This window comes from Sodiomyces alcalophilus, assembly GCF_042370955.1.
Source record: "Sodiomyces alcalophilus JCM 7366 unplaced genomic scaffold ACRALscaffold_1, whole genome shotgun sequence".
NCBI lineage: Eukaryota > Fungi > Ascomycota > Sordariomycetes > Glomerellales > Plectosphaerellaceae > Sodiomyces > Sodiomyces alcalophilus.
The window spans coordinates 5297414-5314397 of NW_027263532.1; the positions used below are offsets into that span (position 1 = coordinate 5297414).

A 16984-nucleotide genomic window follows, 5' to 3' on the forward strand; every position below is an offset into this window, starting at 1 on the left:
GGAGATCGAGTTTAGCGTGAATTTAGATACCTATACGTAGGTAGATATTATTAGCCCGGCGTTAGTAGAACGCCTAAGGTTAAAACCGCTCTTAGAGGTTAAGACTCCGGAGATTAAAGGCTTCGACGGCAGCCCGATAAGGGTTCGCGGAGCATACGGCTTAGCTTTCTATTTACTAGATATAGAAGGGCGGCCACGCCTATTAAAAAGGGTCTTCCTATATACGGATCGACCTAAGGGTACCGGATAATTACTACTCTTAAATAATAGTATAGGTTAGGAAGGTATTATAATTAATACGGCCCGCTAAATATTTATCTACGGGCTAATCTTAATTATAGACCCCGAGCTATAGGCTCGCGAGGTTATTGAAAAGCGAGCGAAGGCGTACGTTATATATATCGCTGCCGCTACTACTATCGCACTAGGGACGCCGGATATAACTATTCCGTCTATAAATAACGATAAGGTGATATACGGACTAGTTATCGAACTACCACCGGAAATCGCTAACTATTAGGATGTGTTTTCGGAGCAGGCTATAAAGGAGCCACCCTTACTAAAGGACGCCGAATACACGATTAACTTATAAGACAGGAAGGAACCGCTATTCGGGCCGTTATATCCCCTATCTCGAGCCTAGCTAAAGGAGCTAAAAAAGTATATCGCTGAAAGGATAGCGAGCGGTTATATTTAACGGTTAATAAGCCCTATAGGCTCGCTAATACTATTTATACCTAAGAAGGACGGTAGCTTATAACTCTATATCGATTATTAAGGGTTAAACGCTATAATAATTAAGAATAGGTACCCCCTACCCCTAATCGGCGAGCTATTAAATAGGCTCGCCGGGGTAAAGTACTTTTTTAAAGTAGATATTCGAGATACCTATTATAGGATCCGGATTAAGAAAGAGGACCGCTAGAAGACGGCGTTTAGAACGCGATACGGCCACTACGAGTACACGGTCATACTATTTAGGCTAACGAATACTCTAGCCACCTTTTAGGCGTATATTTACTAAGCGCTCGCCGGTTTACTAGATATATATTATATCGCTTACCTAGATAATATCCTTATATATTCTATGTTAAGGGAATAGTATATAAAGGACCTAAAGAAGGTTTTAGATTAGCTTTATAGGGCCTAGCTATACACGAAACTATTAAAGTACGAATTTTACTATAACTAAGTAGATTTCCTAGGGTTTATAGTAACCCGTAAGGGTATTATAATAAACCCGGAACGTGTATATACGGTTACCGAGTAGCCGGCGCCCGGGTTATTTTATAATATCTAAGTTTTCCTCGGTTTTACTAATTTCTATAAGAGGTTTATTAAGGGATACTCTAGAGTCACCGCGCTATTAACTACGCTACTAAAAGGTAATTAGGCGGGTAAAAAAAAAGGACCTTTTAAGTTCCCGGATAGCGCTAAACGGGTATTCGAATTACTAAAAATCGCCTTCGGGTCGGCGACTATTCTACGGCACTAAAACCTAGTGCTAGATATAAGGGTTAAGATGGACGCCTCGAATAAGGCTATTTCCGGGATCCTAAGTTAGAAGTATAAGACTAAATAACGACTAGTCGCCTACTTCTCGCGGAAGCTATCCGAAACAGAGTAACGATAAGGTATAGGATAATAGGAGCTACTAGCTATAATAAAGAGCCTCGAGTATTAGCGCCACTATCTTAAAGGCACGGGATAGGCGTTCATAGTGCTAACGGACTATTAGGCGCTTAAGGGCGTACTAAACGCGCCGGCGCGGGACCTTCGCGGAAGGCTCGCTAAATAGGTGTACCGATTATCGTTATTCGACTTCGAGGTTTAATACCGCCCGGGTAAGATAAACCCGGTAGACGGCCTATTAAGACGGCCGGATTATATAGTGGATAAGACGCTATACGATAATATACTCCCTACCTTATCGTAAAGATTATAACTAGTTAGTGACCTCCCGATAAGCGTTCGCTAACGGATCGCGAGTATCTATCTTACCCTAATAAGTAACGCGGTAAAGATCGTATATATTTAAGCTGCTCGGGTAACGCTACCCGAATATAGGCCTAGTAAATATAAGCGGGCATAGACTTTATAGGAGGGGGCCCTACCTAGCTTAAGAGAATATAAGGACGGAAAAGGGCTATAACCCCTATATCCTATTAACGGTACCCGGCGTGTTATTATCGCTACTATTACCCGCTCCTGAATATAAAATATAGGGTATAGGGCGACTACCTAGCAAAGGATTACCGATAAGATATTACTAATACCCGAGGCTAATAAGGCTAGGGTTACTATAATACCGGATTAGTATATCCTACGTTTTATAGCCTAAGAGCTAGCTAGGAATAAAATAGCAGGTTAGTATACTATTAGCGAGGAACTAAAAGATCTGGTTAAAGGGCTATAGACTATTAACCCGGGTTATATATCCTTAATTAAGAATATTCGCTAAGGGACCGGAAAAAGAGCGGGGTACTCTCTCAGAGATAAGGATATACTACTATTTAAGGGACGGTTAGTACTGCCTGTATAGGGCGCCCTAAGGGCGGAGGTCCTACGATAGCACTATGATAACCCTAGAGCCGGGTATATAGGGGCGAATAAGACGCTTAAGCTGATTTTAAGAAAGTTCTACTAGGTGGACTTAGCGGCGGATATTCGCGATTACGTCGCCGTATATTCGGCGTGTTAAGGGGCGTAGGTACCGCGATATAAGCCGTACGGTTAGCTATAGACGCTATCGTTACCCACGTATCCGTTCTAAAAGATTAGCATAGATTTTATCACGGGTCTACCGTCTATAAAAGGGGTAGACAGGTAAACGTATAACGCTATCCTAGTAATCGTCGACTAGTATATAAAGTACGCTCTATTTATTCCTATACGGAAGGACTTAATAGCACCCTAGCTAGCGGCGCTACTATATAAGGAAATTAAATACCGATTCGGTAGCCTAAAGGGTATAGTAATAGACCGGGATAAGCTATTTACTAGTTAGTTTTAGATAGAGTTCTGCCACGAGTAGGCGAACGCTTAGCGACTATCCACTATATACTACCCGTAAACGGATAGTTAGACGGAATAAACGTATTAGTTCCTAATTAAGTACTTATAAATAATCGCCGGTAATATAATAACGTAATAGCCTATTTAGTTATTAGAAGCTAGGTTCGCCTATAATAATAGCGAGCACTCCTTGCTTAGTATCTCGCTATATAAAGCGTTATACGGGTACTATCCACGTATAATAGAATATATTCGACCCAGGGACGATACCCGGGTATAGGGCGTCTAAGAACGTATTAAAAAGCTAGCGGAAGTTTAGCGAAAGGTCCGCGAATACTAGGCGCGTGCCACGGAGTACTAGGCTCGGCACTATAATAAGCGCTACTAACTATAGCAGTATAAGGTAGGCGATATTATTAGACTATCCACAAAGAACTTCCGATTCTAGTAAGGGTTAAAGCTAGTACCGCGATATATTTAGGTATAAGTAACTAAAAGAATCGGCGAGTAGGCGTATAGGGTTCGCCTTCCTATATAGTATACGAGGATACACGATATATTCCCGGTATCCTTATTAAAGCCGTGGAAAGACTAAGTAGCCGTAGAGTTATCGGCGAAGGATCTCCCGCTCCTAGAAAAGGAGTAAGATAAATAGGAGGTAAAAGATATTATTAGTTATAAAGAAGAATAAGGGAAAACGTTTTATTTTATAAAGTAGGCAGGCTAGCCGGTAGAATATAATACCTAGGAACTAAAGGACTACCTAAAAAACGCTTTAGGGATCCGGAAAAGGTACTAAAAGCATAAAAAGTATATACATAAAAAGTAGGATAATTATAAGATAGTATAAGGCGCCGAAGGGTCGCTAGATATAAAAATAAGAACTTAATTATAGGTTATAATAACCTTTTTCCTTAATAATAACTAAATAAAATAGGGTTAAGCCCTAACTAATCCTAAAATTATAAAACTATCTGTATAAAGTTTAACGCTATTTTAGGCGATTATTACCGGCGGTAGCTCGGCGAATAAAAAAAAATTTTAGTTACTAAAACTAAAAAAATCGGTCTTATTACTAATAACGGCGGCTACGATATCGTCGTTATTAATAGGGGCCGGCTAAGTAGCGGGGGTATAACGGCGGGGCGTACGAATACGCCGATAAAGGATATCGTCCTTATCTAATAAAGTAAACGCTAGCGGCGTGTATATAGTATTACTAGTAAGAGCCGGAACGTTAATAGCCGATAAGGCGGCGGAAGCCCGACGATAAGCAGGATAGCGGGGGCGAGCCATAACGGGATAAGGAATAGGTTCGATAGCCTTATTAGAACTATCGCTAAAAGGATTATTATTACTATTAATAAAGGTATAACTATAGCGAGTGGCCGCTAAGTAACCGGTAAAATAATAAGCCAGAGCAGGGCGTTGGGGATTATTAATAGCCGCTAAGAGGTCGGCGAGCCTATCTAAAGACGGAAACGCCTTAAGGCCTTAAAGGCGATCCTCACGATTAAATAGGCAGTAACCGTTTATCGCTAAGTCCTTAATAAAAGAAATAAGCGACTTAACGTCGCGGAGGTTACCCTCGCGAGGCGGGCGGGTTTAATCTAATAACGCCGACGCTTCGGCGTTATTAATACGACTAAGACGGTGTATAAAATTAACTATTATTATAAAGCGTAAGGATAAGATCTCGTCTAGAACTAGCATTTAAGACTACTAATCGTTAGGAACAGGTAGCTAAGCGGCCGGCGATTAAACTTATATCCTTAACGGTAAGCTTTTTCTTATTATAGTTTATAACCACGCGGAACTATTTATAGGCCTTAGAGATACGCTTATAAGAGCGACGCCGGGCTATTAGCGTTAAATTATTATCTATTATATAAATACGCTTACTACTATTCTATAGTAACTAAGCAGCACCTAGTATAAAATCGGGGATTTAACGACTAATTAGTATAAAAAAACGCTAAAGAGTCGGCGAACCTATAACGACGTATTATTAATAACCCCGGGTATAGGCGACGTAGCGACTAGCCCCTATGCCGTCGCTGGCCTTATCGAAACAGTTAATACTAATATATAAATCTAGCCGAGAAATATAAAATAAACAGGGAGCCTTGTCCCTAATAACCGATTCCCACCTATTATCGGTATTATATTATAGCTCGCGAAGAGCTATAGTAACTTATAAATTAACCGACGATATAATAGCGATTAATCGGTATAATAATATTAATAGTATTAATAGTAATAGAATTAAGAGGGGTAAACTAATAATCGGCGAATAGTTAGTGATTATAATAATAAAAGATAGTTATAGGAAGAAAAGTAGGAGCTATAAGGGAAATTATTATATAAGGAACTATATACTCGCCGCTAAATAGTTACCTAAGGCTAGGCATAGTATCCGCGAAAGGTTAGATAACTATAGGTAATAATAATAAGCATCGCGGAGTTTCTATAGTAATATTCGGATAAATCACGAGGCATATAGTCGGCGATAGAATACTAAAGAGGTAAATAAAAGGAGCGGCCACTCTTTTTCCCTACGGGTTTTTAATAAGGGCTCGCGTGGAACCAGATAAAGATAATTAATCGCGATAAACGCGTAATTAGAGGCATCACGATAATATAAGTCTACGGGACCAGACTTATTAGGGGGGGGCAGTATAACGAGATAATCGCAGACCTATCGGCATATAGTCAGACCGATGGCCGCGCACGGACCACCGATCCGAACCTATCTCTATGCGTACGCTAAGGGATCAGTTTAATCCCTTAAGTTAAAGTCTTGGTTTAAAGTCAGCGCTTAGTTAACGAATATACTGCGATTACCCTGCGGTACTAAGCTATCGAGCCTTTTCTATAATATCTTCTCCTTAACTAAAGTCTACGGACTTTCCTTTCGTTATAGTAGTCTATTCTATTTTCGGGTTCGATCTATCGTTTATCTCCTCCGTTATCTCCTATTCCGGCTTTATAATCTACGGGGTAGTTTTATATAGACCCTATCCTTTCGGCTTTAGGTCTATATAGGTGTTTAAGAACACGTGCTTAAATAACTATATTCCGCTCGCGAAGTATACTATGTATTTTCTGTATTAATACGTTTACGGTTTCGGCCTAGTCGGTTCCTTTAATCGTGTTTATCCTTTCTATATAGATATATGCTCTTAACCGGTTATAGAGGTGGCTATGCCGCGGTTATACGCTTACCGGTTTATAGACTATATAGGAGTATAGCCGGTTCGGCCTAAGAAATAAGAATAATAGACGTTAATTTTATTAGCTAGTTCCTCCTCTTCGATTTTATAAAAGTATATCTCCTCTCCTTCGCTAAGTACCTTATCGACTAAAATATATCCCTTTTCGCGCAGTTCCTCCTTATCGTTAGCTCTACCTGGGTTATCTATAGCTATATACACGATATATCTATCGCGGTCACCGTTTCTGTTATTCACCCACTATCTTATACGTTATTAGTAAGGACATCTATCCTTATAAAACCAGCGGCCTCCTCTACGAAACTACCGGCCTCTACGGCCGCGATTACCACGATTATCGCCGCCTTAGCGGCCTTAGATAAATCTATCGCGGTTATCGAAATTACTAGAGTATAGTTATCTATAGCCGAAATTATTATTATTAAAACGGTTACCTCGGCTTCCTTAATTTCCGCCAAAATATCCCTAGTTCGCTAATTCGCTTATCTCTACCGTTTCGTCTATCGCACTAGCATCTATATAGTACACGGCGAGTCTATTAGTCTATAGCTGCTATATATAGTTATTAAGGGTATTTACCTAGCTATTTAAGGGGGGTCCTAGCTGCTCGGCCCGAAATATACCATTTTATAGTTAGTATTATAGCGAGAGTTAGCGGTTTACTATCTAGTCTTCGATTTATTATATAAACTCGTTAAGATATCTGTTTATATCTAGGCGAGCGCAGATTTCTTATAAAGAGGGGTCGATACGGTTCTAGATTTCCTACTAGACGTTAAGATTCGTTCTGGTGCTAGCGCCCGAAGCTCTATATAAGCGGGCTACTTAGTTTGCCTATTCGGTAAAAGCTTATCCGTCGACGATATCCCTGGTAGTGAAACGTAGATCGGCTATTTTCGCTATTACCACTTCGGGGTTTATTTACTAATAATAACGTAGGGCTACGTACTAGCCTTCTAAAGAGCGTCGGACCTTACTGTGTTGCGTTACGGTAAGGCTAGTTAGCCACTATAAAGCGGCTTCTCCGACGAATAAAGCGTGTAGATTAATTCAGGCTTCTTCGGCGAGCTTATAAGTGGTTACCCACTCCTTAACGTTTTCGATAAATAGTTTAATATTATACTATAGCACCTTCTTACCCGATACTAATTAAGGCACTAAGGTTAGCGATAGGTGCTTTAGCGGACTAAAAAATCCGATTAAGGTTAGCTTCTAGTAAAAAACGTGTAGATTATTAGCACTCTAGGAACTATAGTTTACGTCGTTACTATTATTTCCACTAGTTATATTATTAGTTACCGCCGTTCTGCCAGCGAAAATGTTTATTATCTACTAGAATTATTTAGTGGATAGTATAATTACGGCTAGCGCTAGTATAGGAGGCGGTATTAGGTGCTGCGTCGTTTACTATTAGGGCTCCTATTAATAAGTGCCCGAGCTAAAGGCCTACGTTTCTTAGTCGATATCTATTCTAGTTATCTAATATATTTATTCTAGTACTTATAAGGTTTCGCGTAATTAGTATAGAGGTGGTGGTTAGCCTAGGCTCTATAAGTCTATATAATTATAGGAAAAGGTCGTTTAGGTAGGGGGGTTATATACAGGGGGAGGTGGGGTTACGGACTCGATTAGGTTTTATATAGGTAGGAAAGGGGGTGGAGTGGTGGCTTAGAAAAGGGGTCTACGAGGGGCGTTAATATTAAGAGCTATTAATTAATTATTAACTGATTATAGTCTGTTCTCGAGTAATAGTTATTATCTATATCGCTCCACCAGTTATCTGCTTATTAGTAGGATCTCTTAAGGGGTCTAGCTGGTCTATCTCGAGTATATTCTGCTAGGATATCTGCTTCTACTAATATTCAGCTATCTAAGAACGGTTATAAGTGTTACTTTTACTACCTAATTATCGGTTTCCTACTATAGTAGGAAGGTTAGTCCTATATCCGTCGCTCTGCTTCTATTACTGCGTCTACTATTCCGGTACTCTCTTTCGGCTCTGTTTCTTAGCGCCGATCCTTCCTAGTAGATAATAGTAATTACTCCGTCTAGCAGTTATTACTATCTTACTTATTCGGGCTTAGCTTATATAAATCTGTGTATTTAAAAAAGCTCCCTTTCAGCAGTTATCAGAGGTTCTATTTACGGTAGAACGCTTAAAGTAACGGAGTTATAGGCAAAATCTATAGCGGAAAGAGGGGTAAGTGCTATAGTGTGTGATAAAAGAGGAGTAAAATTTATAGCTTATTATATAAGTTCGTGGCTACTACCTGCCGTGTAAAGCTATATTCGTAATAGTAATAACGCGTCCGATCGAATTAAGGTTAGAGAGAGGGGAGGAAAATAAAACAAGAAGAAATAGGAAAAACGTTAGAAAAGCGTTAGGAAAACGATAAGAGGAAAACGGTGTAAAATGATATAGAAAGGTGGGAAAACGGGGTTTTAGACGTCTTTAGTCTAACTCTATTAACGGTAAGTCGTTTACTGCAGTTATATATATAGTATGTGTTTTCTGCAGTTTATATAGCCGATTATTAGGTTACGGGAGGATATTTAATAAGGTCTGCGTAGGCTTATTGATTATATAGAAGAGTAGTAAAAAGAAGAAAAAGGGGTTTAGGGGTATAGTATAGGCGCCAACGATAGCTTCTAAACAGTTACTACCATTTACTATACTCAATCGTGGAGCGGAAGACCGGAAGGTCTATACAGAATTTATACAGAAAAGAAGATAATTATTCTAAGTCTAAGCTCGTTAAGCTCTGCTGTAGAGCAGACCTATATATATCTGCTAACAGCTAACTAAGTAAAATATGTATAAACTTTTGTGTAGCAGTGCCATTACTATACTATATTATCACGGACCGGGAGCTTACCCTAATAAACGCCCTAAAACTCTATATAAACTTAAGATACGTTCCCTATCTTCTATGCCGTTAGTATATTAATATAAACATGCTTACGAAGAGTAAATCCTTCTTCCCCAAGGCTATAAAGACTAGTAACGGAAGGGTTACTCGCTACCTTACTTTTTAGGCGTTTTTAAAGGGCTAGAATACCCTGGTTACGAGTTTAAACGGAAGAGATATTCGCCTAGCGACTTAGAGACTTTAAGTAACCAGGAAAACACCCCGAAAACGTAGTTAATTACGCTATGAATACGTGGATCTAGCCCTACGAAGAGAAGATTATGGATTGCTTTACGAATAGGGTCCTATATTTTAGTTACCGTACTATATCCATTATAGAGTCCTTTTACGCTAGCCTTAAAAGGTATATATACTCCTTTACCGGTAATCTAGTAACTATCTTCCGTAGCTTAAAGCTATACTAGAGGAATTAAGAGGCGGACTTACGATTAGAGAGGAATAGTCGAATTAATAGAACGCACTTTTATATAAGTAGCGTTCTGTTTAGCCTTATTAGATAGCAGGTCGTCCTATAAGTCCTTAAGCGGATCAAAATCGAGCTTATTACCCTAGAATCGGCGCGGTAACTATTATAACCATTATAAACAGCCTTATAATCGGCCTCACGGCTAGCCTCGTAGCCAGCCTTATAGTAGTAGCTAGGACCCTGCCTGCCTTATACTATCACGACCTCTATAGGCCTGCCCTGCCGGTATATACTATCCCGCTATCTACGCGACTCGGAGCCTCTATGTATTATATTAATCGATATCCACTAGCGATAGGATCGCTCTAATACTAATAATAACGATAGTACCACACTTATCCCCTCTTCCCTTAGTCCCCTTAAACCGATAACTATTTAAGGAAAAGGCCGGCTAAAAGGAGCCCTAAAGGCATCTTCTATAGGGAAGAAGAAGGGTCAGGGTAAGAATAGTACTAAGCGACTGCTATCGGGCTTTAAAATCGCAGCTTTTAAGGAATAACGTGATGCCCTTAATGCCCTCCCACTATTAACTACGCCTCCTGCCCTAATACTAGGATATAAGCCCGGGACGCAGGCCCCCTAAAAGTCTGCTGGAATCTTCGATTAATTAGAATCGATTAATAAGGTGTCTTCGTAGGAACACGAATTAGAGTATATTTCCGCTAAGTTTAAGGATATAATAGATATGTTATTAAGGCAGGCTAAGAAGGATATCCTAGATAAGCAAAAGGAATTATATAAGCTCGAGAAGATACTAGCTGATTAGCTATTTTATTATTCTTTTTATTACTCTTTTTATTATTCTTTTTATTATTATCCGACTTTTCCTTTTTTTATAGATAAGATAGATACATAGATATAATAGTTATATATACCTACTCAACTTCTATATATAAATTAGCTATGGTACTTAGGGATATTTGGTGTCACGTTATCGTCCTACATGGACCCACTTATTACGGTCGGGATAGTAGGACTTACGGTCGTTCCAGTTAAGCCCTTAATAATCTGTCCTCTTAATGGCATTGAACGTACTACGAATAAGACTTCTAAGAAGTCTCCGTTAATTGCCTCCTAAGCTGCTTTAATAGCTGCTTTTAATTCCTCTCTGCCTATCCACTAAAGCTCCGGATAGTGACGATCAATCCAGCTCTTTATAACGAACCAAATACATCGTGATGGCTTTAATCTTTTTATTCTTTGTTGACGTTAGTCTCGTGGCGATATAACGCTTTGTACCCCTTTATACAAAATTATATGGGAAGGTACCGATCGGCAGCGTAATCCAATGAACGGTCGAGATGTGGGGCAAAGTCGCAAACTAACGTATTAAACCCTGGTAGGGGTGTACAATGAGACGACACGACGTCGCTCGTCCGTGATGATAGGTAATTACTGACTACTTGTCTTAAAGGCAGAACTACTCGGGCACGAGTAGGTACAAAGTACGCCTCGTAACGTCTGACACGGGCATTTCGTTTCCCATAGTTTAGCAGCTGTCGGCTCTTCGCTCTTCGGATTTCCCCTTGAACCATCTCACTCATTTCGGCAGCACCAACCACAACAGCTTCGATCAATAGGATAGTGTATTCGAATTATTAAAAGTACTCCAACGAGCGTCGTAGGCATACAATGCCATTAGTATACAATTTCAACGAGGTGCGACCCTCATACGCTATGCTTTGTAAAGACGGAAATCCTTCCCCTCTGCTCCAAGTGGCCGGTCCCGTGGCTCCAGCGGTTCTAGTCAGTCAGTCAGTCAGTCAGTCATCACGGCATTCCATGTCATAAAACAGTGACAGGGCGTGACGGCCGACGCGATGCTGCCAATATAATGCCTCCCATCTCTCTTTGATTCTCTCATATTCCCACGGTTCTTCGTCCGTGGCTGGTATAAATTCTGTCCTCTAACAAGCGCAGTTCTCCTGCTGGGGCTGGGTGGTGTTGGTCTTAACATCAATCACTGCGAAAGGCGTGTTAGTCAAGATCGGGGCAAGACGAAATATCGCTGCGCCGGGTACATACTCTGGCTAGATGCCTGGGCAGCAGCATCGGTCCCCTCCATTCCAGGTAGTGCCTGGGCTATCCTCTTGAAAAGTGTCTTGACGTTGTGGCCCAACTTGGCGCTCGTTTCCACGAACATGAGGTTGTTCTTCTTCGCCTCTTCCTCCCCCTGCTGCGTCGTGACCTCTCTCTTCTCGTTCAGGTCTGTCTTGTTGCCCACCAGGACAATGATGACGTCGTTTCCCCGCTCAGCCCGCACGTCGTCTATCCACTTCTTGGTGTTTTGGAAAGATTTCGCATCTGCGCAGTGCCGTGGTATAAGTATCGTGTCTCCTTCCCAGCCCGAAGTTTTATCCTTTCAGTAAATGGGTAACGTACTGGAAATGTCGTAGACAACGACCGCTACGCTAGAGTCGCGGATATATGAAGGGATCAGACTCCGGAACCGCTCCTGGCCAGCAGTGTCCCAGAGTTGTAGTCTAACGGTGCGGTCCTCAAGGTACATTGTCTAGTCCGCAGCACGTTAGCGACAACCACCTCGAGTCTGTACGGTGCACGGAGCGATCATGCCTTGGAGAGAAAGTCGATGCCGATTGTCGCTTGGTACATATTATCGAACGAGTCGTACATAAACCGTGTAATGAGCGACGTCTTGCCGACTACAAGGGAAGAACTGTTAGTCGGCCAAGTCGATTCCGCGTGGAGATGTAGAATATTGCAATTTACCGCTTTGTTCGCCCAAGAAGACAAGCCTACGAACGAGTTTCAATTAATCATTACTCTTCAAGCACTAATTCCATGGACCGTGTTGAGACGTACTTGAACTTCTTGAGCGGGTTATTGTACGACGGTGATGCCATGGTTCTCGCCGCCTGGTTCTCGCACGCTAATCGACAAAGGAACAACTGACAAGGCCTAGGTCAGGCCGAAAAAGACGCGATCTTGGTTGGCTAGAAACCTTAGATGGGTAGTCGTCGTTGGTAGGTAAGCTGACTGGCCTCGGAGTGGTCCGCTGGAACGTCGAGCCGGTCAGACTGGTTAAGGGAGCAAGGTAGCTATGCGAGAGGCGGCGTAAGAGACGAGGTGTACGTCTGAATCGTTGTTGGCGTGGTATTCGCAGAGATATGGAGATTCGAGGCGCTGGGAGGGAGAAAAAGGAGGCTGCTGGTGTTCAAAGACGACGGCCTTGGCGGTCGTCCATGTTGACTTTCCAGGACAGGATACACTGCTGCCTTGGACCGATTATATAATACATCACGTGCTGATAACGGTGATGGCAGCCCCACCTCACCGCTGAAAAATTCTGGGTCATCACGGATCCAGTAGCTGTTAGTGCTCCATAACCGCTGACAAGAGTCTTCCCAAGAACTTTTCATATCTCATCATTGCAAGCACCGAATCACGCAAGAACCATCAATTTTCGGCAAGGAACTACCACAAATGGCGGTTCTCAAACCTCTTTCAGGGGACGGCGAAGCTCCCCAGCAGTACAAGCAGCCATCGAGGAAAGGCAAGAAGGCATGGAGGAAGAACGTCGATGTCAGCGACGTCCAGAAGGGCTTGGATGCTTTGAATGAACAAATTATTCGGGGGTAGGACTTCACTCACAGACGCACGGCACAAGAGTTATGTTTCTCTGACAACCTGTTGTTCTTTAGCGGCGTCATCGCGGAAAAGGACTCGGCCGACCTCTTCACCATCGACACAGTAGGCGACACCAGCATCGCTAGGCAGCGCACCAAGAAAACCCTCCGCTCCGACGAAATCATCGCTCAACGCTCTGCCGTTCCGGCTGTCCCGCTCCGAAAGCGGCCCGCCAAGACGTCAGACGGCATTCTCCCCGTGAAACGCCAGCGTAAAGACTGGGTATCCCACACCGAACTCGCCCGCCTCCGCAAGGTCGCCGACGGCCAGCACGACTCTCCCATCACCGTCCAGGACGCCACCTACGACATTTGGGCCGCCCCCGCCCCGGGCGCGCCCACCGTTATCAAGGCGCCGGACGTTCCCGAGGAGGAAAACTTCATCCCTCCCGAGGTGAACCCGAAGCTTCCCAGGACTCTGCGTCTGAAGCCCATCTCTCTGGCCGCCAGCGGTAAACCCGTGCCGGCCGTCTCCAAGCCCACGGGCAGCTACAGTTACAATCCGCTCTTCGAAGAGTACGCCGCACGTCTGCAGGCGGAATCGAACAAGGCCGTGGAAGAGGAGAAGAAGCGCCTGGCACAAGAGGAGGCCGACCGTGTCAAGGCCGAGGCAGCAGCACGATCAGCCGCCGAGGCCGAAGCCGCCGAAGCACGCGCCGAGATGTCGGAATGGGACGAAGATTCAGCGTGGGAAGGGTTCGAGACGGAAGCCGACGAGGACGAGGAGCAGGTCTCTGCGCGGAAGATTGCGAAGCGGAAGACCACGGTCCAGCGGAATCGGTACAAGCGCCGCAAGGCGGAGGAAGGACGGCTGAAGCACGTGGCGGCGATGAAGCGGCGCGACGAACAGGCCAAGCGCATCCGGGAAATCGCCGCCGAGGTGGCGGAGCGCGAGGCCCACCGCGCGGCCCTCGTGCAGGCCAAGTTGGCTGGGGGGAGCGACGAGAGCGAGGAGGAGGTCGGCGGGGAGGGCGAGCTGCGGCTGCGTCGTAAGAAGCTGGGCCGCACCAAGCTGCCCGAGGGCGATCTGGCGCTGGTCCTCCCCGACGAGCTGGAGGATTCGCTGCGTCGGTTGCGGCCCGAGGGGAACCTCCTCAAAGAGCGGTACCGGAGCCTCTTGGTCCGTGGCCGGTTGGAACACAGGAGACACATCCCCTTCAAGAAGACGGCCAACGTCAAGTGGACCGAAAAGTGGTCATTCAAGGATTTCAGGATATAGATGGCGTAAAGGGACGGTTCTATTTACTCTCGCTTCTGCTTTGCCTGCATTTTCCCAGGTTGCTGCATGCCTTATAGTGGAAGGCGAGACAACGACACGAACCGGCAGACGACGGGACGCTACACTACGTTTATGGTCATAAAATTTCCTTCGGGGGCTCCTCGATTTTTCCTTCTCTCTTGACATCCAGTCAATTCGTGCCAGTCATGTCGAATCCGTGGTGAATCCCCGTTAAAAGCTCACCATATCTGCAGATTCCAAGTCAGTACCGTGCAACGTCAACGCAAATGGCTCGTATGGGCTTACCTCTCCCAAACAAACCCCGCTTGATCCAGTCCATGGCAAGCAGGATTCGCGTGCGCAAGCTCACGCTCTGCGCAAAGTAGACAGACCGCCACGCATATACGGCCCAGAGCCCGCCGACGATATTCCAACCCTGGCCGAGGTCAAAGACGGCCGAGTTGCCGATGTATGCCAGGTTGCCGAGGTGGTGGTACTCAAAGGCCTTGTAGACGACCGCGTCGATGTCGCCATCACGCACGTGGTTGAGGTGCAGGGCATCGGCTGCGCGCGCCATCTTGTTGAACTTGTGGGCGAGGTACTGGCCCTGCTGGTGGGCTCGCTGGGCGGTGGCGGGCAGGGAGGTGAGCTTTGCGTCGATCTGCTTCAGCAGCTCGAGAAGCTCGCCAAAGTCGAGGGTGCCGGACTGGTCCTTGTCGAACTGGGCGAAGAGCTTGTCGAGGCGGCGCAGGTGGGTGACGGCCTGCGGGAACTTCTTCTTGACGTCGGTGGCCACGGCGCGCCAGTCGCTGAAGTGCAGCTCGAGGCTTTCCGGGTCTCTGCCGTGCTTCCAGGCGAGACCGCGGAGGAAGGTGACGATGTGATCGGCCACGTTGTTCTGTACCGTCGCGCAGTCGCCGATGGCGTAGACGTCGCCCAGCGGGGCCCCGTTTAGGCGGAGGTGCGTATCGGTCTCGAGCGCGTGACGGTTCGTCTGGTGCGGGCCCAGTTTCTTTGCCAGCCGCTCACAGAATTCGGTTTGCGAAACGCCTGTCGACCAAAGACAGAAACCCATGGGCAGCTCCTTTACGATTATAGAACCGTCGTCCTGTTTCTGGGAGAAGATGATCTTGTCGGGTAAGACTTGCTGGACGCGCGAGTTGGTGTGCACGGCGACCTGATCGCGACGGAATCGGGCCTCGGCGTACTTGGAGACGGCTTCGTCGTAGGTATTGAGGATATGGCTGCGGCTCTGGATGAGGTGCACTGATATCTGATTCCGGAGTACGCGCGGGAAATGGAGCGTCAAGTCCTCGTTGAGCAGGTCGTATAACTCGGCGGCGAACTCGACACCGGTGGGACCACCGCCGCTGATAACGAACGATAGCAGGCGCTTCCGCTCTTCGTGCGACGTGGTGGGTAGGGAAGCTCTCTCTAGGTTTCGAACAATGGAATTACGTATCAACCGCGCATCATTGATGTCCTTCAAGAAATGGGCGTTCTCCAGACCATGGACGCCATGCGGGTTCGTCTTGGACCCGACGGCGATGACCAGCTTGTCGTATGGGACGTAAAACCGGACCTCCTCGCCTTCGGGGGAAACCTGGGATACCTCCACGAGCTTGTGGGAAAAGTCGACGTCCTCGGCCTTTGCTCGGATGAAATGGCCATGGACACGGCCGAGAATGCGACGCATGGGCTCGACGAGAGACCTCAGCTCCAGGGTTCCGACCGTAGCCGAGGGGAGCATCGGGGTGAAGAGGAAATAGTTCTTGGGCGAAACGACGGTGACATGGTACTCGTCCGGATTCAGTTCCTTGAGCATGGCCACGCTGCCCCAGCCACCACCCAGGATGACCAGTTTTGGCTTGCCTCGCTGCCGCATCTTCTCCTCGCTGTCCGCGTCGTCAATCAATGCTTCGGCGATTGGTAGGTTCTTGGGTCCACCTCTTCGCGGATAAAGAGCCAACTGGGCCACCTCGACATCTTGCTGTGTCGTGTGCTCCTTGTATGTAGAGGCATCGTAAATGAAGAACCCAGCTATGGCCAGTGTCATGAAGACGATCGACCCGCCGAACCAAGCCGCTGCCCTGTATGCATACTTGAGAAGCTTCGATTGGACTTTCGGAAGAGGGCCCCCTGATGCGAAGCGGCTGTTGATCCGCGTGATCCCATGCGCATCGAAGAACGACGGCGGGTGTAGGGCCCGTGATCGCACCCCAGTAGGTGTTCTTTGTGGAGGCAAGCTTGTGTGTACTCGGCGCAGCGACCTAGAGCTGAGATGTCCCACGGGTAGTCGACATTGTCTCGTCGCCTGGAAAGTGCGCATTGGTATGGATGGAGTTGAAAGGGACATCTTGACGCATTTATCGCGACGGGAGATGGTGCGAGAAGGACGCAAGCATGTCTAACGAGCGGGGGTGAAGGCCAAGGGATGAAGTATCAAACAAAGCATGAGTATAAACTCCAAGTCT

At 45.5% G+C, this 16984-nt stretch overlaps 3 protein-coding genes across 3 annotated transcripts; 1 reads left to right on the plus strand and 2 right to left on the minus strand.

Moving 5' to 3' along the window:
• Window positions 1-11212: 11212 nt before the first annotated feature.
• ACRALDRAFT_1090651 (uncharacterized protein) lies at window positions 11213-12948 on the minus strand. The gene is made up of 6 exons (XM_071019529.1): window positions 12468-12948; window positions 12375-12400; window positions 12219-12307; window positions 12027-12156; window positions 11670-11948; window positions 11213-11607 (listed from the first exon to the last, which is right to left on the minus strand). Exons 1-6 carry the CDS (start codon window positions 12506-12508, stop codon window positions 11552-11554), a joined length of 621 nt encoding a protein of 206 aa, XP_070880124.1. The 5' UTR covers window positions 12509-12948; the 3' UTR covers window positions 11213-11551.
• A 140-nt stretch (window positions 12949-13088) lies between these two features.
• On the plus strand, window positions 13089-14510 carry ACRALDRAFT_2024961 (uncharacterized protein; the record flags this gene model as incomplete). The annotated part of the gene is made up of 2 exons (XM_071020275.1): window positions 13089-13240; window positions 13307-14510. The coding sequence occupies 2 exons, from the start codon at window positions 13089-13091 to the stop codon at window positions 14508-14510; spliced, it is 1356 nt and encodes a 451-aa protein (XP_070880125.1).
• A 231-nt stretch (window positions 14511-14741) lies between these two features.
• ACRALDRAFT_2039600 (uncharacterized protein) lies at window positions 14742-16866 on the minus strand (the record flags this gene model as incomplete). The annotated part of the gene is made up of 2 exons (XM_071020973.1): window positions 14742-14758; window positions 14817-16866. 2 exons carry the CDS (start codon window positions 16864-16866, stop codon window positions 14742-14744), a joined length of 2067 nt encoding a protein of 688 aa, XP_070880126.1.
• Between the last annotated feature and the right edge of the window lie 118 nt (window positions 16867-16984).

Bases quoted from the DNA above. Each gene is read 5' to 3' on its own strand.
- ACRALDRAFT_1090651 (XM_071019529.1), bottom strand. From the start codon at position 12,508: ATGGCATCACCGTCGTACAATAACCCGCTCAAGAAGTTCAA. The intron at 11,949-12,026 runs GTACGTTACCCA...GGCACTGCGCAG, and splicing joins CGTTGTCTACGACATTTCCA to ATGCGAAATCTTTCCAAAAC. The intron at 11,608-11,669 runs GTATGTACCCGG...CGCCTTTCGCAG, and splicing joins TGCCCAGGCATCTAGCCAGA to TGATTGATGTTAAGACCAAC.